We start from the raw sequence: 20949 nt of genomic DNA, 5'->3' as shown, positions 1-20949 counted from the left end.
GCTATTCTACGTTAAGTTTCAAGAGGACAGGGATTTTGCCTGTTCACTGCTGTATCCTCCAGTAGCTCACACAGCTCCTGGCAATTTATACAGTAAGTTCTCTTTAATACCTATCATTGAATGAGTGAATGTATAAAAATGTATTACTAAAATAATGATTATGGTTAATTTATGAACCTTTTCCCCCCTAAATTCTCACAAGTAAAAGTACTTAATTTTCATGGGTTGAAGTAAAATATTTAGCACTAAGTTAAAATGTTTAAAGTTTTGTGGGTTTTTTTCATACCTTTCTATAGTTGTCCCCCGTTTTAACCAGCGAAGTTCATAGTGTTCGTGCAGGACGGCATCTTGCTACCAAATTAAATATTTTAGTACAGCAGCATTTCGACTTGGCTTCAACTACTATTACAAATATTCCAATGAAGGTAGGCAGTTCTTTTTCTTGCTGTTTTGAAAGCTCTGCTTTGCTTTTTAAATATTTGATATGTATTATTTATTTTAATGAACCTTAACTTTTTCTTCCCATATCATATTTTCTGTTTTGCTAGCACACATTCAGTGTCTTTGACCAGGTTAGTAAATAATGAAAAGCAACAAGAAAGGATCACAGAACAAAGTGCTGTATTTTTTTTTTCCTAATAAGAACATTCTGTATCAGCTTTTTTGTTTTTAATTTTGTTCTCATTACTTTCATCAAAATATAATTTCTATCTGAAATGATTACTTTTTCTGTGATTCTTTTCCTGACAGTTGTTATTAGATTTTACTCACTTTGTGTGTTCTAGTAGATCTTTTCTTTCTTATATTTTTGTTCTTGCCTACCCAGTATAAAGGTGTTTGTAACTAATAGGTCTAACTAGGGAAAAATAGTTTATAGTTTTAAACAAGTTTATGATTCTAGCTGAAAAACATATGAGTCTTATGATTTTACTAATGGATTTTCTTAGGAATCTGTTACTGTCTTGTCATTTTCATTATGTTATTTAGTTGTCTAAGACCAGCACAATGTCTGGGCCATAGAAAGCTTCAAATGAATTTTTACTGAGGGGAGTTACATTTAATTGTATTGACTACATTTACAAATATAAAGTAGCCAGTATATCTAAAAATTTAAATTAGCTTTCTTATAAGTCCAGTTTCATTTTTTTTGCCATCTGATGAAAACTAAATTGCATGAGAAATGTAATCTTTTCATTATTAATTTCCTCCTTATACCACTGGCTGGCTCTTTAATAGAAATTATAGCCTTAACCAGTAGAACAGTTTAGGTGAGGCAGCAGTGAACAACTAAAATAGCATGATAGACGTATTTTAATATAATTTCATGAGTTATAAGAAAAATACTCTGAGGGTGACAGATACCTTGCTTTTTTAAATTTGACCATATTTGTGTGCTACTGGTGTGACTCCTCAGTCTTTGTCTTTTTCTTGTAAATAGATAATACTGAAGTTTCTATTTACTGTTTAGTGAGGACAAGTTACTAAACTTGTTTATTAGTCTGTATTTGCTATTTTATATAATTGGTGCTTGCTAATTTACTATAGGTATTTAAAGATGCTATTTCCTCCTTCAATCAACTATTTTACATTGAGTAAACTATTTCAATTACATCATATTTGTGTATAAAAAGTATTGGCAGGACAATGCATTCAGAGTAAAAAAATTTCTAAAATTTCTAGATGAACCATCTATGTTAATTCTGACATAACATAATAAAAATCACTACTTTATTACTGATATGTAGCCAGTAGTTTTTTAAAATAGTTTATATTGCTGTGGAAAATTATTGCATCTTTAAATAGATTAATTACTGAGCAAACTATCCCCTTATTATAGCTAATTATTGTTGGGTATATTTGATCTCACTTTAAGCAAAATGAATAATCACTTCATTGTTTTAAAAACAAAACCAAGTTATTTTAAATTTTGCTTTAAGGAAGAACAACATGCTAACACATCTGCCAATTACGATGTGGAGCTACTTCATCACAAAGATGCACATGTAGATTTTCTGAAAAGTGGTAAGTAAGAGACGTTGGAAAATACTATTTTGTAAGATCTAACATATGAAAGCATACTAACAGCTTTGAGAAGTTCTTGAGTAAATAAACCTGATTGACTTTAGTTCATCCCGTTCCAAACTTACCTGACAATATCACCCATTAATGGCCATGGAACTAGTGTTCTATTGAATTTACTTTGGGAAAGACGAGGCTAATGGAACAAATACAGACATACCTCATTTTATCATGCTTTGCTTTATTGTGCTTCATGGATGTTGCATTCTTTTACAAACTGAATGTTTGTGGCAACCCGGGTTGAGCAAATCTTTGGCGACATTTTTTCAATAGCACTTGCTCACTTCATGTCTCTGTGTCACATTTTGGTAATTCTCGCAGTATGTCAAACTTTTTCATTATTTTTGTTATGGTGATCTGTGATCAATGATCTTTGATGTTGCTCTTGTAAATTGTTTTGGGGTTCCACAAACTGTACCCATATAAGACAGAGAACTTATTCCATAAATGCTGTGTGTGTTCTCACTGCTCCACTGACTGGTTATTCCCCATCTCTTTCCCTCTCCTTGGGCCTCCCTATTCCCTGGGACACAACAGTATTGAAATTAGTCCAGTTAATAACCCTACAGTGGCCTCTAAGAAAGGAAGAGCTGCACATCTCTCACTTTATTTTTTTTTTCATGGAAAGGCATTTTATTTTAAATATAGCAGTGTGTACATGTCAATCCCAAATTCCCAATCTATCCCTCCCCCTCTCCCTTCCCCCCTGGTAACCATAAGTTCATTCTCTAAGTCTGTGAGTCTGTTTCTGTTTTGTAAATAAGTTCATTTGTATCATTTTTTTAGATTCCACATATAAGTGATATCATATGATATTCGTTTTTCTCTGTCTCACTTCACTTAGTTTGGTAATCTCCATGTTGCTGCAAATGGCATTATTTCATTCTTTTTAATGGCTGAGTAATATTCCATGGTATATATGTACCACATCTTCTTTATCCCTTCTTCTGTCACTGGACATTTAGGTTGCTTCCATGTCTTGGCTATTGTAAACAGCGCTGCAGTGAACATTGGGGTGCGTTTATCCTTTCGAACCATGGTTTTCTCTGGATATGTGCCCAAGAGTGGAATTGCTGGATCATATGGTAGCTCTATTTTTAGTTCTTTAAGGAACCTGCATACTGTTCTCCATAGTGGCTGTATCAATTTACATTTCTACCAACAGTGCAAGAGGGTTTCCTTTTCTCCACACCCTCTCCAGCATTTATTGTTTGCAGATTTTTTGATGATGGCCATTCTGACCAGTGTGAGGTGATATCTCATTGCAGTTTTGATTTGCATTTTTCTAGTAATTAGTGATGTTGAGCATCTTTTCATATGCCTGTTGGCCAGCTGAAGCTATGTCTTCTTTGGAGAAATGTCTCTAGGTCTTCTGCCCATTTTTTGATTGGGTTGTTTTTTTTTGATATTGAGCTGCATGAGCTGTTTGTAAATTTTGGAGACTAATCCCTTGTTGGGTCGCATTATTTGCAAATATTTTCTCCCATTCTGTTGGTCGTCTTTTCGTTTTGTTTATGGATTCCTTTGCTGTGAAATGTCTCTCACTTTAAATCAAAAGTTAGAAATGATTAAGCTTAGTGAGGATGGCATGTCGAAAAGCCAGGATAGACTGAAAGCGAGGCCTCTTGCACCAAACAGTTAGCCAAGTTGTGAATGCAAAGGAAAAATTCTTGAAGGAAATTAAAAGTGCTACTTCAGTGAATACACAAATGATAAGGGAATGAAACAGCCTTATTGCTGATATGGAGGAAGTTATAGTGGTCTGGGTAGAAGATCAAACCAGCCACAACATTCCCTCAAGCCGAAGCCTCATCCCCAACAAGGCCCTACCTCTCTTCAATTCTGTGAAGGCTGAAAGAGGTGAGGAAGGTACAGAAGAAAAGTTTGAAGCCAGCAGAGGATGGTTCATGAAGTTTAAGGAAAGAAACTGTCTCCATAATATACAAGTGCAAGGTGAAGCAGCGAGTACTGATATAGAAGCTGCGGCAAGTTATCCAGAAGATCTAGGTCAGATAATTCATGAAGGTGACTGCACTAAACAGATTTTCAGTGTAGATGAAACAGGCTTCTATTGGAAGAAGATGTCATCTAGGACTTTGATGGCTAGAGAGGAGAAGTCAGTGCCCGACTTGAAAGGACAGGGTGACACTCTTATTAGGGGCTAATGCAGCTGGTAACTTTAAATTGAAGCCAAAGCTTATTTACCCTTCTGAAAATCCTAGGACCCTTAAGAATTACACTAAATCTACTCCACCTGTGCTCTATCAGTACAGCAACAAAGCCTGGATAACAGCACATCTGTTGACAACATGGTTTACTCATTATTTTAAGCCTACGATTTAGCCTACTGCTCAGAAAGAAAGGTTTCTTTCAAAATATTACTGCTCATTGACAGTACACCTGGTCACTCAATAGCTCTGATGGAGACATACAATGAGATTAATGTTGTTTTCTTGCCTGCCAACACAACATCCTTTCCACAGCACATGGATCAAGGAGTCATTTTGACTTTCAGGTCTTACTATTTAAGAAATATATTTCATAAAGCTATACTGCCATAGGTAGTGATTCCTCTGATGGATCTTGGCAAAGAAAGTTGAAAACCTTCTGGAAAGGATTCACCATTCTGGATGCTGTTAAGAACATTTGTTTTTTATGGGAAGAGGTCACAATATCAACGTTAACATGAGTTTGGAAGAAGTTGATTCCAACCCTCTTGGATGACCTTGAGGGTTTAAGACTTCAGTGTTCATTATTATTTTAACATCTGTTTACTCTGAACTCCATTAAGGCAAAAAGTGCTCACTGTTACATCTTCTTATATATTTACCTTATAGATTCCTCATTTTATGTTTCTTCTAATAAATTTATTGGGATTCAGTACAATGAGTTGTGCATTTTAGGTTCCTGAAGCTTTCTACATAACCATGTTATTTTATCATTTAATGGTGTCAGAGGGTAGCAGTTGTAGATTCTTAAAATTTTTAAAAATTTGCTGTTATTTTTAGTGTAGTGACTGAAATGATTAAATTAATTAATGAGAAATTTGGAGGAAAACAAAGTACTTATTTTAATAATAACTGATATCCAAAGTCAATTTGGTATTTTTCTAGGAGCCTTTCTAAACAAAGATGTTCTCTCAGAGGTATTTTCTCTTATAGAGCTTAAACTCTTGGAAATCTTGTCAAACATTTGAAGTTTGTGATTATTTAGTAATGTTGTTATTTCTCTAACTTGTGTTTAAAGGTGATAACCACTTAAGTGGAAGCAGTAGAGAAGGCTCATTTAAAGAAACAATCACATTAAAGTGGTGCACGCCAAGGACAAATAACATTGGTAGGTATTTAAAAATAATTGAAAGAGAAAATAATAATCAAAAGATTCTTTAAGTATTGTGTAGGGATTATTTGTTTCTTTTTGAATTTTTGTTTTTCATTGTCTTAGAGGATCAAGGAACAAGCTTCTGTTTTTGCTTGTTTTTCCTCTTTTAATTGTGGAAATATTTCTTTATATTCTTTCAAATCAGTGTTTTCTTCTATTTCAGAATTACACTATTGCACTGGCGCTTATCGAATTTCACCCGTAGATGTAAATAGTAGACCTTCCTCCTGCCTTACTAACTTTCTTCTAAATGGTAACTTTCATCATTTAATTGTTTTGACTGAGATTATGACAAGTGAAATCATTAGTGAGAATATGTGAAAATGTGAATTCTCGAAAAGCTGTTTTTTTCAATTTAGTCTAACCATTTTATTTCCCAAAGCTGTTTTAAATTTATATACTGGTAAATACCCTTTAACAGTTTTACTAATGTTTAAAAGTAGGTTGACTTTGTCTTTCACACTATTGTAGCTAAGTAAATTTACTTAATATATTTTTTAGAATTTTTATTTTAAAAATTTGACATTTAGAGTCTAAGTTAATTTTTTTTGGAAGGTAGAATAATATAGACTTGTTTATCTTGCCCTATTGAATTTTAAATTACAAAATATATATGGAATTATTTCTCTTTAAACACTATATCTTTATTATAAATAAACATCTTATTTTCAATAATATACCATATTATTCTTATAGATATGACTTTAAATCCGATGTTTCCTTGTGTAAAAAATTTTTAAAAAAATTATTGAATTCCATTTGCTAAATCTAAATTCTGATGGCTCCTCTGATGATTCTTATAATAACTAGGTTTTGGAACCGCTGTTGTAAAGAGTTACTCTGCCTTTATCATAAGGTTAATTTCATTGTTATATTAAGCACAGTTTGATTATCAGATTGTGTAATGTTCAGATTAAATAACATTTGGTCATGTAAAGTAGCAAGTAGTTAAAATAACAGTGCCAATAAGGAGGTATTGTAGAAGTGAATTGAGACTTGCTTTCTGCCCCAAATGGTTTGTAGCTTTGATAACCTAAGGGTTATATAAGAGTTGTCCCACTTTTCTTCTTGATGTCCGGGAGAAAAATTTTGTATGAACTTGTAATTGAATGAATAATATAACCAAACATTATACCAGAGACCACTGTGCTTACTTTGGAAAACTGTGTAACTGTGTAAGCTCGGAGAAGCAAAGAGAAAGCTAAGGCTAGAATGCAGATTTTTAGGACTTGATATGCAGATACACTCAATTAGCAATGCTGGTTAAAATATGAAGAGCAACAAATAAAATGAAAAATCTAGACATAAATCTTAAGGGAAGAACTAAGAGCCCTTGGGATTTCATTACTGATAGAGTAATCTTGTTTTTGACAGGTCGTTCTGTTTTATTGGAACAACCACGAAAGTCAGGTTCCAAAGTCATTAGTCATATGCTTAGTAGCCATGGAGGAGAGATTTTTTTGCACGTCCTTAGCAGTTCTCGATCCATTCTAGAAGATCCGCCTTCAATTAGTGAAGGGTGTGGAGGAAGAGTTACAGACTACCGGATTACAGTAAGACTCTAATATCTATAAATTTTGAGTCTGTCATTCAGCAAGTACATAGAGTACCTATTATATGCTAAGATCTGTGCCAAAAAGTTTAGAGAAGTTGGTTTTTTATTATTGTTTTAATTAGGTGAATTTCCTGCAGTACTTGCTCAAAAGAGCTGTTTATCACTATGTTGTCTTCCTTACATACTCGGTGTATGCTAAGAAGTATCTGAATAGCATTGACACACACTGGAATTATAGGCGAGAATGGAAGTTGATTCGAACTAATATTTTAGGTGGAATTTTATTTCTAGTAACTTAAGTGCCAAGCATAAACATTTGAAAGTTTGGATTCTGCTACTTTGAAATAACACTATAAATTTTTATATGATTGAGAGGTGCATACAAGGAAATTTTATCTATTTTTAGTAGAAATTGTATTGTTCTGATTTGAATTTTTCACTCTTCCACCCCTCTTTGATATTTCATGGCTGTCTACTTTTTAAGGTGTTTATAAAAATTAAATGTGAATGATGTATATGAATATACTTTGTAAACCACAAAGTGTTTTGTACTGTAATTGTTTTTGATTAGGCTTTTCATTTTTATTTTTACATAATTTTTTAAATAAGGAGAAAGCTAGTAAGTATTCATTGTAGAAAATGTAGATTCTTTTTATAAAAAAAGCGAAAACAAAGACTATCAATTACCTGTAATTCCATCATTCAAAGATAACCACTGTTAACATTTTGATGTTGTATTAAGGTAATTTTTAAGTAAGCAAAATGGTATTCTAATGTGATGAACTTATTCTTTTATCTGCATATAATAGAAAAGAGTTAAATTATAGAAGTGAAGAAAAATGAGTGTTTTTAAGAAGTGGAAAGAACCATGAATGTATTAATGTTTGAAGCTTTCTTCATCTCTGTTGAATAAAGGCTGATAGGTTTCATGTTCAAAAAGAAAGGAAGAAATTAGTGTGTGGAGGGCGGGCTGTCAGAGAAAATGCTTTGTTGCATATCACAGGACAGAAGACCTCAGGGGAACAGACTGTTACATGTAATCCGTACTGAAACATTAGAAAATAGTTTCTAATTTTATCTTATTTGGTTATCATTAGGATTTTGGTGAATTTATGAGGGAAAACAGATTAACTCCTTTTCTAGACCCCAGATATAAAATCGATGGAAGTCTTGAGATCCCTTTGGAACGAGCAAAAGATCAGTTAGAAAAACACACCCGTTACTGGCCTATGATTATTTCACAGACCACCATCTTTAACATGCAAGCGGTAAGTGTTAAATAGTTTCAGTTTTTCTTCTAGATTAGTTATATATTCTTTACAAATAACATTTATCAAGCAAAGAATGAAATATAAGAGTTTGCTACAGTTAAAGAATTAGTAATAGAAAATGGAAGTGATGGTTATAGATTAGCTCTCCATGGTGATGTTTAAAATCAATTCAAGTACTGTCTAGATGCTTCAGTACTTATTTTTCAGACAGATTTTCTTTTTCTTTCTTTCTTTCTTTTTTTTTTTAAAATCTAACAGGTAGTTCCATTAGCCAGTGTTATTGTGAAAGAATCTTTGACAGAAGAAGATGTGTTAAACTGTCAAAAAACAATATACAACTTAGTTGATATGGAAAGAAAAAATGATCCTCTACCTATTTCCACAGTTGGTACAAGAGGAAAAGGCCCTAAAAGGTAGGGTTTTTTTCTTTCTTTCTCGTATATAACATTTTCTTGATGCTTACTGTTTTTTTGAGCTAACTTATTCCCTATGTAAATTATATGTTTGGGAGTGTGTATATACACATACATATGATTAAGATGAAATGATATAAAATAGCAGAATTAGATACATTATCACTTAGAATTGCACCATTGGAAGAGAAAGGAAACCCATGTTTAATTATTTCTTTTAACTTTATCAGTAACAGGTGACACTTGGATATTATTTAAAGAGTATTTTGTAAGAACATTATTTTAAATCTTTACTTTTAGAGATGAACAGTACCGTATCATGTGGAATGAATTAGAAACGCTTGTCAGAGCCCATATCAACAACTCGGAGAAACATCAAAGAGTCTTGGAATGTCTAATGGCATGCAGGAGCAAACCCCCAGAAGAAGAAGAACGAAAGAAACGAGGAAGAAAAAGGGAGGACAAAGAGGACAAGTCAGAGAAAGCAGTGAAAGATTATGAACAGGAGAAATCTTGGCAAGATTCAGAGAGGTGATTTCTTAATTAAATTAACATAGCACTGTGGTGCCTTTTGGCATAATCCATTCTACATGTAGCACATTTGAACATTCAGACCTTATTTATTAGTACTTCATTTAATATGTGTTTATTGTATTTTATAACTATTATTTTATCATTCTTCATGTCTGGAAGGTCTTTCTTGGGCTTAAAGAGGTATGATTTTTTTTTACTATTGGGGCAAAGATAGTGTTTAATTTTTTTCCTAATTAACTTCTGAAAGTCATAATACATGACTTTTGGTATCAGTAGTTGCTTTTATGTGTTATGAACATCAAAGGCATAGTTTTATTTCTTTATTCAGTGAATACTTATTAAATGCCTATGATGTGCCAGGCATTTGGCATACGATCCCTGCCCTGGAAGAATGTACCGTGTTGTGTAGAGGTAGGCAAGTAAATGAGCAATTTACAGCAAAGTGTGGAAGATGCTATTATAAAAATAGGCATAGGAAACCCTTGAAAGCATGAAAAATCATAGTCCTATTCTGAAAACCTTCCTCAATAGTACACTCTTTTCCTCAGTTCCTGATTTATATAGTGATGTCCGGGTTAAATTTGGAAAAAAACGTTAAAAGTAATAAAGGTCTATAAATAAAAATATCATGACATATTATCAGTAGTTGGCTTTATCTTCTTTATCTTCTTTCTACCTCCTTGCCAGAAATCAGGCAGAGAACCAGGTAACTATTACAATGGCAATGTAGTCAGTCCTTAAAAACAGAACTTACTATGGAAAATTTGAAACTTAATCCAAGAGTAGAATAAAGAGTTACCTATTATCTACTTTTAAAAGTTAATCAATTCATGGCAGATCTCATTTCATATATATTCACATCCATTCCCCTCACCACTACCACCCTCCAACTCCCCCACCCGAATAGTTTGAAGCTAATTCTGGAAAGTGTATTATTTCATTCATAAATAAGTAAGACACTTTTACTCCCTTTGGCCTTAGAAGTTCACTTCTTCCTTAGTGCTGCTGAGTTTCTGAAACAGAATTGTCTTGTTTTAAGAAGAGGGGGGAATGAATATTCTCATTCAGATCCCACTGATCTTCAAGTATATGAAATTCAAAATAAGCTTGGAGTTAAGTTCCTACCTTAAGGAACATAAGTACATTTCCACAGTACATAAACTTGGGAACAAATGCTAGTAGATGTCTGAATCTTATTTGTAATTTGAAATAGTATTTTGTCTATATCTTTAGAAATTAAAATTGTGAAGTATCTTCCAAGATCACTTCATTTGTTTTTTTTTTTGAATTTTACTTTATTTTTTATACAGCAGGTTCTTATTAATTACCTAATAGTCCTTGCCTCTTTTGTCATAGATTAGTTGACCATAGGTGCATGGGTTTATCTCTGGGCTTTCTATCCTGTTCCATTGATCTATATTTCTGTTTTTGTGCCAGTACCATATTGTCTTGATTACTGTAGCTTTGTAGTATAGTCTGAAGTCAGGGAGTCTGATTCCTCCAGCTCTGTTTTTTTCCATCAATACTGCTTTGACTATCCGGGGTCTTTTGTGTCTCCATACAAATTTTAAGATTTTTTGTTCTAGTTCTGTAAAAAATGCCATTGGTAATTTGATAGGGATTGCATTGAATCTGTAGATTGCTTTGGGTAGTATAGTCATTTTCACAATATCGATTCTTCCAATCCAAGAACATGGTATATCTCTCCATCTGTTTGTATCATCTTTAATTTCTTTCATCAGTGTCTTACAGTTTTCTGCATATAGGTCTTTTGTCTCCCTGGGTAGGTTTATTCCTAGGTATTTTATTCTTTTTGTTGCAACAGAGATCACATTATTTCTGACCTTTAAAATTTTACCTTTATAAATTCTTCTTCATTCTCTTTTATAATTTTAGCCCCTTTTTACAGCTGACTACGTTACTGAATTACTGCATTATAGGGAGGAAAAGGGAAACTTGTGTTTAAATTTGTTAACTTCTCTTACCTGATTTTAAATTGAGGTATAGCTTCTGATTTGTTCCTAGGCTTATGTTGTGAGAGCCAGGTATCTTTTATTGATTGGTATGTAAAGTCTAGTTAAATTATTGAACCATTCACATTTCTAAGAATTTAAACTTTTTAAGTTTTTATTATTTGTCTCTCTCAAAGATTAAAAGGAATCTTAGAACGTGGAAAAGAAGAGTTGGCTGAAGCTGAGATTATCAAAGATTCACCTGATTCCCCAGAACCTCCAAATAAAAAGCCTCTTGTTGAGACGGATGAAACTCCACCAGTAGAAAAATCAAAAGGTAAGGTAGAACTGCGGTAACTATGTTTGTAAAAAGTTTTCCAGTTTAGTTCTGTTGTACAGTATCCTTTTATGTTGTGTGTGAGGAAGAGCTACTCACTGCTCCTGATGTTGTTTAGGAGACCCTTTGTTCACAGCCTTGGAAAATATAGGCAGTAAATACATTTGTCAGCTTTTTTTTCTTTTAATTTTAATTTATTTTTGGCTGCGTTGGGTCTTCGTTGCTGTGCATGGGCTTTCTCTAGTTGCGGTGAGCGGGGGCCGCTCTTCGTTGAAGTGTGCAGGCTTCCCATTGCAGTGTCTTCTCTTGTTGTGGAGCATGGGCTCTAGGTGCGTGGGCCTCAGCAGTTGTGGCACACAGGCTCAGTAGTTGTTGCTCCCGGGCTTTAGAGCGCAGGCTCAGTGGTTGTGGCACATGGGCTTAGTTGCTCCGCGGCATGTGGGATCTTCCCAGACCAGGGCTTGAACCCATGTCCCCTGCATTGGCAGGCAGATTCTTAGCCACTGTGCCACCAGGGGAGTCCCATTTGTCAGTTTTAAAGGAAACATAGTGTCATAGCTTTATTAATGAAGCCTTTGGAAGATAAACACTTTTACTATAAAGTCTGTGGTTTAAGAAATTTTAATTACATAAACTTGAATCTGTGTATGTTCCTAACACTATACTAAGTGCTAGGTTATTGAGGACAGACTCTTTTCTCTAAGCTGTTACTGAACTTAGGGAAGGATCTACTATCCCCATTTATTGATAAATTAAAATGTCTTGTGAATGGGTTTCAGTAAAGGTATTACAAACAATATTTTTATTGTAATGCCTCTTATGTCTTACTTATATGCTGAAAAGCTGAATTTCCTCTTGAGGAATTCTAGCAGTCAAAGATAGGATTCGGGTTTGGGAGTGCCTGAAATCACCGCAGGCTTCAGTTACCTTGAAGGTAAACTAAATTCAGTTCTTTTAGGGTAAATGGGAAATGGTATGACAAAGGACTGAGTTCTTACCACTGTGCCTTTACATAAGACCTCAGAGCTAGTTACAGTTATTGGCAGCTCATCCTAGGGAGAAGGTGGGATTGTTTGTTTTTTTATATACTATTGTTGTAGTATATATTGTAATACATGTTAATATTGTCCAGTTCACTGATTTCTTTGAAATTAGAGGTAAGATCTTATCATATTTGTCTTTTAGGCATTTGCCCAGGGTACCTGGAAAATAGTGGGATTTAAATAAATGTCTATTGGTAAATTATTCTATTACTCACATGCCACTGCTGATTAGGATGATGTTAATTTAGGTTTAATCTAAGCAATGCTTCAACACTGTTTGGAAAATAGAACTCTAAAAATTATTATTTATAGTAGCAAAAAGTTGCAAGCAACTGAAACATGAATTAGCAAGAGAATGACTTAAATGATGGTGTGTCCATAGGGTGGAATTTATAAAGCCCCAGAATAACTATTTTCACAAATACCCACTCTTTGCTCTTGCTAATGTATATCATTCCGATTTTAACTTAAGTAACTACTTTTTCAGAAAAGACTTCCCTGAGGACTTCCTTTCACAATTAAGTCAGGTACTTCTTTGTGTTTCCATTGCATCCCATGATTAATACTATGGTAGCACTTAAGAGTACTGCATTGACATTATTGATTGATATGTTGCCTCTACTATTCGGCTGAAACATTTCAAAGGCAGGGGCTTTTAAAAATTTACTGTTGTAAATTTTCATTACCACCCACTACAGTCCCTGGTTCATAGTAGAAGTTCAATTACTATTTGTTAAATGAAAAAATTAATGAATTAATGTATAATAAGTTAAATTTAAAATGCAGGTTACACAGCCATATATACCATGATGTCCACTTTGTTTTAAAAGGAATTTTTATACACATATGCACTAGAGCGTGTCACTTAGATGAAATATCAGCTATAATTCAATTAACTAGATCCCTGAAGCTTTTCACCCTGGAAACACTATATAGAGTGGCCTGTATGAGAAGTAACTTGATTGCAAATCACTGCCTGCCCTTGTAACTTTTCATTCAAGACTGGTATTTTTGTTTCTTTTTTCATTCTATTTTACAACCTAAGTCATATGTCTCTCCTGATCAGCAATTTGGTATGGGTCTTTTTTTGTACCTCTGTTTCATCTGCTTTGGAAAATAACTTCCTAGGACTCTCCAAAGTGAATTTTGTGCTTGCTGTGTAGTCTGCATGGAAGGTTGGGCTATTCCAAACATGCCCTATAGATGTGGTGAAAGTCTGTTCACCTCTCTTTGTGTAATGCAATAATAGAAAAACCAAAATGTAATTTTATTGCTATAGATTGGCGTTAAAAAAAATATGTATAGTTGTTAGAGCAGTAGTATTATGGGTGATTTATCCCCTCTTTATATGTTTTGCTGTTTTCTACATTTTATCTAATGAATATGTATTAGTTTTATAATAAGAAAAAATGTTTCTAATTTTGTTATTATGGAAAATTTATATGCAGTAATATAAACTCTCTCTGGTGCACAGTCTGTGAGTTTAGACCTTGTATACAGTTGTGTAACAGCCCCTACCACAGTCAGATATAGAACAGTTGTGCTCGTCCTACACTGCCCTGCCCCCAATCCCTCATAACCATGGATGTGTCTTTTTCCCTCTATGATTGTGCCTTTCTCAGAATGTCATATAAATAAAATCATAGAGTGTGCTGCCTTTTGAGGTTGGCTAATTTCATAGAACATAATGCATTTGTGATTCATCTGTGTTGTGTGTTTATCATTAGTTTTTTTTTTTTTTATTCCACTGTACATGACTGACTTTATTAGAAAGTGCCAACTCACTTTTCCAAGTGGCTGTGCATGTGCATTCCCACCAGCAGTTAGTGAGAGTTCTGGTTGTTCTGCACCCTTGAAAGCACTTGGTATTGTCGTGATTTTTTTTTCTCTCCTAATAAGTATGTAGTAGTATTTCCTCGTGGTTTTAATTTATATTTTCTCTCATGACTAATGATGGCGAGTGTCATTTCATTTGCTTATTTGCCAACTGTATATCTTCTTTGATGAAGGTCCATTCAGATATTTTGCTCATTTTTAAATTGGGTTGTTTGGATGGGGGGGTTTATTGTTGAACTTTGAGAATTTTTAATTTATTCTGGGTACAAATCTTATGTTGGATATGTGATTTGCAAATGTTTTCTCCAAGTCTGTGGATTGTCCCTCTCCTGAGAGCGACTTTTGCAGAGCAGAAGTTTCTAATTTTGATGAAGTTCAATATATAAATTTTTTTCTTTTATGATATGCTTTTGGTGTTATATGTGAGAAATCTTTGCTAACCCAAAGTCACAAAGATTTATTTCTATGTTTCCTTTTAGGAGTGCTATAATTTTATTTATCTATCTATCTATCTATTTATTTTTATTGAAGTATAGTTGATGTACAATATTATATGTTACAGATGTACAGTATAGTGGTTCACAATTTTTAAATGTTATGCTCCATTTATAGTTATTATAAAATATTAGCTGTATTCCCAGTGTTGTACAATATATCCTTGTAGCTAATTTTATGCATAATAGTTTATACCTCTTAACCCCTCCCCCCTTCCCTCCTCCCACTGGTAACCCTTCCCCCTTTCTTCTCCCCACTGGTAATTACTAGTTTGTTTTCTCTATCTGTGAGTCTGCTTCTTTTTTGTTATATTCACTAGTTTGTTGTATTTTTGAGATTCCACATATAAGTGATATCATACAGTATTTGTCTTTCTCCGACTTCTTTCACTTAGCATAATACCCTCCAAGTCCATCTGTGTTGTGGCATCTGGCAAAATTTCATTCCTTTTTGTGGCTGAGTAGTCTCCCATTGTATATATGTGTATATATGTATACATACATACACACACACACACACACACACACACCACATCTTTATTCATCTGTTGATGGACAGGTTGCTTCCATATTTTGACAATTGTAAATAATGTTGCTATGAACATTGGGGTGCATGTATCTTTTTGAATTAGTGTTTTTGGGGTTTTTTTGGATATATACCCAGGAGTGGAATTGCTGGGTCATATGGTAGTTCTATTTTTAGTTTTTTGAGAAACCTCCATACTGTTTTCCACAGTGGATGCACCAATTTACATTCCCACCAACAGTGCACAAAGGTTCCCTTTTCTCCATATCCTTGCCAGCGTTTGTTATCTGTGTTCTTTTTGACAGTAGCCATTCTCACAGGTGTGAGGTGATATCTCACTGTGGTTTTGATTTTCATTTCCCTGATTATTACTGATTTGAGCATCTTTTCATGTGCCTGTTGGCCATCTGCATTTCCTCTTTGGAAAAATGCCTATTCGGGTCTTTTGCCCATTTTTAAATCAAGTTGTTTGTTTGTTTGTTTTGATGTTGAGTTGTAAGGGCTGCTTTTATATTTTGGATGTTAACCCCTTATCAGTCATATCATTTGCAAATATTTTATCCCATTTGGTAGGTTGTGTTTTTGTTTTGTTGATGGTTTCATTTGCTGTGCAAAAGCTTCTAAGTTTAATTAGGTTCCATTTGTTTACTTTTGCTTTAGGAATCAGATCAGAAAAAAATAATTGCTATGATTTATGTCAAAGAGTATTCTACCTATGTTTTCCTCTAGGAGTTTTATGGTTAATGGTCTTACATTTAGGTCTTTAATCCATTTTGAGTTTATTTTTGTATATGGTGTTAGAGAATGTTTTTTGCCTTTTCTGTTGTGCAGAAAAGAGTTAACTATAGCAGGCCTGAGGCTATTATCATTAGAAAAGCCTGCTTTCAAGTTTGGCCCTTGGCTGACATCTGGGAATATGGCTTTTGAAACATTCCCCAAATGATAAAGTTATTTTGCCTTATATCTGAACTGAACACCTGCTTTCCTTCTGGGAGTCTGGAATTTTGGTAGTTGTAGTTAGGCAGGGAATGCCTACGTGACCAGCCCCCAGAAAAACCTTGAACTCTGGAATCTTAAATGTGCTTTTCTGGCAGAAATATTGTACACACATCGCTGCATTTTTGCTGCTGGAGGGAGTTTGTACTCTTGTGTGAACCCTCATGGGAGGGAGAGAGCATGGAAAGCCTGCAAATGGATTCCACTAGTCTTGTGCTTTTCTGGCAGAAATATTGTACACACATCGCTGCATTTTTGCTGCTGGAGGGAGTATGTACTCTTGTGTGAACCCTCATGGGAGGGAGAGAGCGTGGAAAGCCTGCAAATGGATTCCACTAGTCTTTTGACTACTGTGCCTTTTCCCCACACTGGTTTGGCTATGTGTCCTTACTGTACTGTTGTAATGATTCCTAGCTGTGACTGTAACTTTATGTTTAGTCATTTGAGTCCTTCCAGCAAATCATTGAACCTCTAGTAGTTAGTCTTGGGGACCCCTAAACACATACAAATTTTAGAATAAAGGGAAGATGATATTGCTTAAATTATATAAAGTGAAGAGTAGACTAAGGGGTAAATTTGTTAAGTTTGTAAATTTTGAAGTAATGAATTATTCTACCTTTGTTCTCTTTCAAATATTACACCAGGGCCAGTGTCCTTATTATCCTTATGGAGTAATAGAATCAATACTGCCAATTCCAGAAAACATCAGGAATTTGCTGGACGTTTGAACTCTGTTAATAACAGAGCTGAGTTATATCAACATCTTAAAGAGGAAAATGGGTTTGTATTCATTATTGTAGAAATTAGTTTTGTTAATTGCCTTATAGTAAGTTTAGAAAAACAAACGCTGCTTGTTTGTTGTGGTCAGCAATTTTTTTATTACTTATAATAACTTTTATCTTATTACTTATAATATTATGGACTCATACATGTTACTTATGAAGAGAAAAAAAATTACCTTCTTTGATTCTTGGTACTTGTAAAAGACCTGATATTATTGATTGTAACCATGAATGTTCATTAAACATCATAGAGGGAAAAATTGTAGAGAAAACATAGTATGCAACACTGACTCTTGTATAAAATAACAAGGGAGAAAATATTTTCCTAGTAAGTAATACAGTATTAGGAATATTGATTTTAATTGAATAAATCTAAAATCTAAAAATAATTGAAGATTTATTAGAATAAATCTAAAATAATTTAAATGGTTATTTTAATCTTTTTTGGAAGAAATTCTCTTAAAAATGTATTGATAAAGGAATTTCTTTAGTGGAAGAGGAAATAAATCCTTGTCAAAATGGAAGAGATTTTTTTCCTTAGTTTTGCTTGGAGCAGTATAGTGGAAAAAAACCAGGGGCCTTTGAAATGAAAGCTTGGGGAAGTCATGTAATCTCTCTGGGCCTGCCTCAATTTTCACTCATTTGCAAAATGAGGAAGTTAAACTAACCAGGGGGAACCCTAATTTTAGTCATTTTCTAAAGTGCTTACATTCTTCCCTTCTATGACTATATTAAATTTTAATTTCATTTAATAGTTAGATAAGGAGAAAAAATATTGGTAGTTAATTTTACCAACTTATTTTTTCCTCCTATTTTTCAGAATGGAGACAACAGAAAATGGAAAAGCCAGCCGTCAGTGAAGAGTGACTTGAGCAACTGAATTTAGTATATTGCATAAATATTTTGGATGGAATTTGATATAAGAACTTTTACAGCAAGATTGTATAGTTATGTTGCCTGGACTGGTTTTTACATTTTTAAAATATTTCAACTAACTTTATCTTTTTTGTATTAATTGTAAAATTAGCACATATGTCAGAAATATACATTTGTCCTCCCAAATTAAACAAATTTATTTTATGGTAAAGGGTGTTCCCTCTGGAAATGTTTTTTAAAAAATTCTTAGGCTTCTCTTTGCCAAATAAAACTCTTAAAATATCTGAAATGCAAAATATCGGAGTATTCCTTTAGGAAAAAGATAATATTCATATAATGGCTGACAATTTTAAGAAATTTTAACAGAATTTGGGTGAGATTTATGTTTAATATAAAATATTGCCTATGAACCTGCAGCATATGCAGTGCTTTTCCAAGAAATAATGTTTTTCTGTTTATTTATTTTGTATTTTAATTTAAGTTGTTTTGTGTGTGTGTTGCCTACTTAAAAGCAGAGTTTTCGGGTAGTTGGGGTAAATTTATGTTTACCCATATTGGATGATGTTATATATACTTTTTATGCTAAAAACCTATTGTTCATTAACTTTTCATGTTGCAAGAGAAGCGTGAAGGAGATTGCTTCGCAGACTTGGAAGAAAGAAAAGTTATGTGTTACTTGTTTTAATCCCAGAAAAGAATCTTGGTCTCCTCATCTCTCAGAAATGTCATGGTTATATGGTGTATATTTGGTGAGTCTTCTTCCTGTGCTGCTTCTGGAAGCTCATAACATGTTGCAAGAAACATGTTATTTCAATGTTAAATGCTAATTCTAGGCTTGTCATTTTTCCTTGAGTATCTATTAGAGAAGAGGAAAAGCTCTTTTTTTAAATATAGAGATTCAGTATTTTTTATTTAAAAAAAAATAACTGGTGGTTAAATAAGGGTTCAGCAGGCTTTCAATCCAGTGAAATATACATTGTTCTCCTTTATCAACTCCTGTATCATTCTTAGCCCTTGCATCTGCCCTCTCCCCTAAGCTAGAGCCATTTTTATTCCTTACCACTGTGTTTAGATATACACTACTCAAAAGCACGACCAGGCCTTATTAGCGCCTAGACTTGCAAGATTTCAGGAGCTGTAACCCAGTACTCAATTATTGGATCATATTTACTTGTGGTTGAGTTCTGACCTTTTGTGTCTTATCCTTGATACCCATTCAGCTTGTACCAAGTAGGAGTCCCTGCTGTAGTTCTTGATTCAAAAATCTTTTCTTTATAAACCATTTCAAAGACCCCTTTTTTACTCTCAGTTTGTGCTTCCTCCTTTCCCATGTGCTAAGGCCATGCTTGTTGACAGTCTTACCTACATTTCAGTCTCCATTTTTAAGTATTATTTTTGCATATATACTGCTGTTATTGTGTTCTACCAACTGGTAGAATGTTTCTGTGGCTACATTTTGAACTACTGTACAAGTAGTTTTCTATATTATTCCATATATCGTTGGTGGTTAAGATTGTCCAGCAGACTCATTCTATGTGCTTAACTAGATGCCTTTTGAGCACCTAAAATTGAGCTCCTCCTCCACCTCCCACAGAGCATCAAGCTATATATTCTTGGTCTTATCTTGAGATACATTTTACAGCCTTTTGGTGGAAGTGACTGTTTTAGGACAGAAATAGAAAAATGACTGGTAGTTGTTGGCTCTTCTAAAACAGGATCCATATTGAGGATTTACTAGTCAAGATAAGTGGACAAAATTTAAATTAAAAAAAAATTATTACCCTTCCAGACTTAATGATTGTGGGAATGAAAGTTACCCTAGAGAGAACAAGTGCCCTTTCAGTTATAAAATTCTGATATCAGTATCATGGTAGCAAAAGATGTCCCTTATTTTTGTCCGCTTGCTCCCCAACAACATCAAAAACTTGACATCCATCCATGGACAAAAGTGCCTTTGAGGGAGCTGTGGCATCCAGCATCCAATGCCAAGTGACCTGGGAAGGGTGTCACCCACCTGTGTGTTGGATAAATAGGCAGACAAACCTTGGTCTCAGCTGTGGACCCTGCAGTAGCCCATGAAGAGGCTCCATACCCTCTCAGCCACAGTCTGGGAACCCCTGGAAAACACTATCTTAGGCACTCATCCATGGACATGAGAGCCTTGTGGAACTCCAGGTTTCTAGGTGAGAGGTTTCAGCACACCATTGGAGTAAAAAAAATATGCATCTGGAAGCACTGGAGTAGATAAGAGAAATAGCTTGACTTTACCCACATTACCCTTCCTCCAAGGTGATGACACAGCTTAGGGCCAAAAGAGAGCTCAGCCCATGATTTCTCCTGTGGGGGAAAGTGAGAGTGTGTGAGCGAGCACCCAACTTCCCCAGCTGTGTGGAACGTTGCCAAGGGGGCTCATTTCTTTGTTGCCCCATCCAGAGTACTGAACTGTGAGCTACAAGACAAGGGGGTTGGTGGGAGGGGGTGGGAAGATGCTGGGAGAGTGGCAGATAGGATTCTCAGAGGGCGTTAAAGGGATGTGAATCTTACTGTGTTGTAGACTCTATCAAGAAGCCCATCCACCAGCTGCTGGGAACACCTCACCTTGGGTCTGCCCAGCTAGCCCATGGACAACACTCAGTGCTCTGCATGCCTCACCCAGAGACCCCTACCACGCTGTGGCCAGCTCCCTTTGTGCACTGCTGATGGCAGCAGTGAGAGTGAGCTTTGACAGACAGCTAGTGAGCACATGCAGAAAGCTGGATTGAAATTGCAGGCAAGGGTGAAACTACACACTTGAGGTTTAGCCACCTTTGGGAAAACAAAGAGATGCTGTCAGCACTTGGCCTGCTGTATTGTAGAATCCAGAGAAGGCAGATA

The 20949-nt window shown here is 34.6% G+C and overlaps 1 protein-coding gene across 3 annotated transcripts in view; it reads left to right on the top strand.

Annotated features, from left to right (window-relative positions):
• INTS13 (integrator complex subunit 13) overlaps positions 1-18359 on the top strand; it is a 31368-nt gene extending 13009 nt beyond the window's left edge. Inside the window, exons 7-17 of one of the 3 annotated variants that reach the window (XM_024733499.1) lie at positions 297-425; positions 1938-2022; positions 5326-5415; positions 5624-5713; positions 6835-7013; positions 8113-8283; positions 8545-8699; positions 9000-9230; positions 11383-11522; positions 17062-17197; positions 18020-18359. In XM_024733499.1, coding sequence (XP_024589267.1) covers positions 297-425; positions 1938-2022; positions 5326-5415; positions 5624-5713; positions 6835-7013; positions 8113-8283; positions 8545-8699; positions 9000-9230; positions 11383-11522; positions 17062-17197; positions 18020-18059 — 1446 coding nt within the window. In that variant the 3' untranslated portion in view covers positions 18060-18359. The remainder of the gene's footprint in view (positions 1-296; positions 426-1937; positions 2023-5325; positions 5416-5623; positions 5714-6834; positions 7014-8112; positions 8284-8544; positions 8700-8999; positions 9231-11382; positions 11523-17061; positions 17198-18019) is intronic. The other 2 variants (XM_024733500.1, XM_024733501.1) reach the window with 2 other exon arrangements.
• Positions 18360-20949: the final 2590 nt, after the last annotated feature.

Source organism: Neophocaena asiaeorientalis, unplaced genomic scaffold, assembly GCF_003031525.2.
Source record: "Neophocaena asiaeorientalis asiaeorientalis breed wild unplaced genomic scaffold, Neophocaena_asiaeorientalis_V1.1 scaffold150, whole genome shotgun sequence".
NCBI classification, from domain to species: domain Eukaryota; kingdom Metazoa; phylum Chordata; class Mammalia; order Artiodactyla; family Phocoenidae; genus Neophocaena; species Neophocaena asiaeorientalis.
Note: the sequence above shows the minus strand (reverse complement) of the source record. Positions and strands in the feature narration are given on the sequence as shown.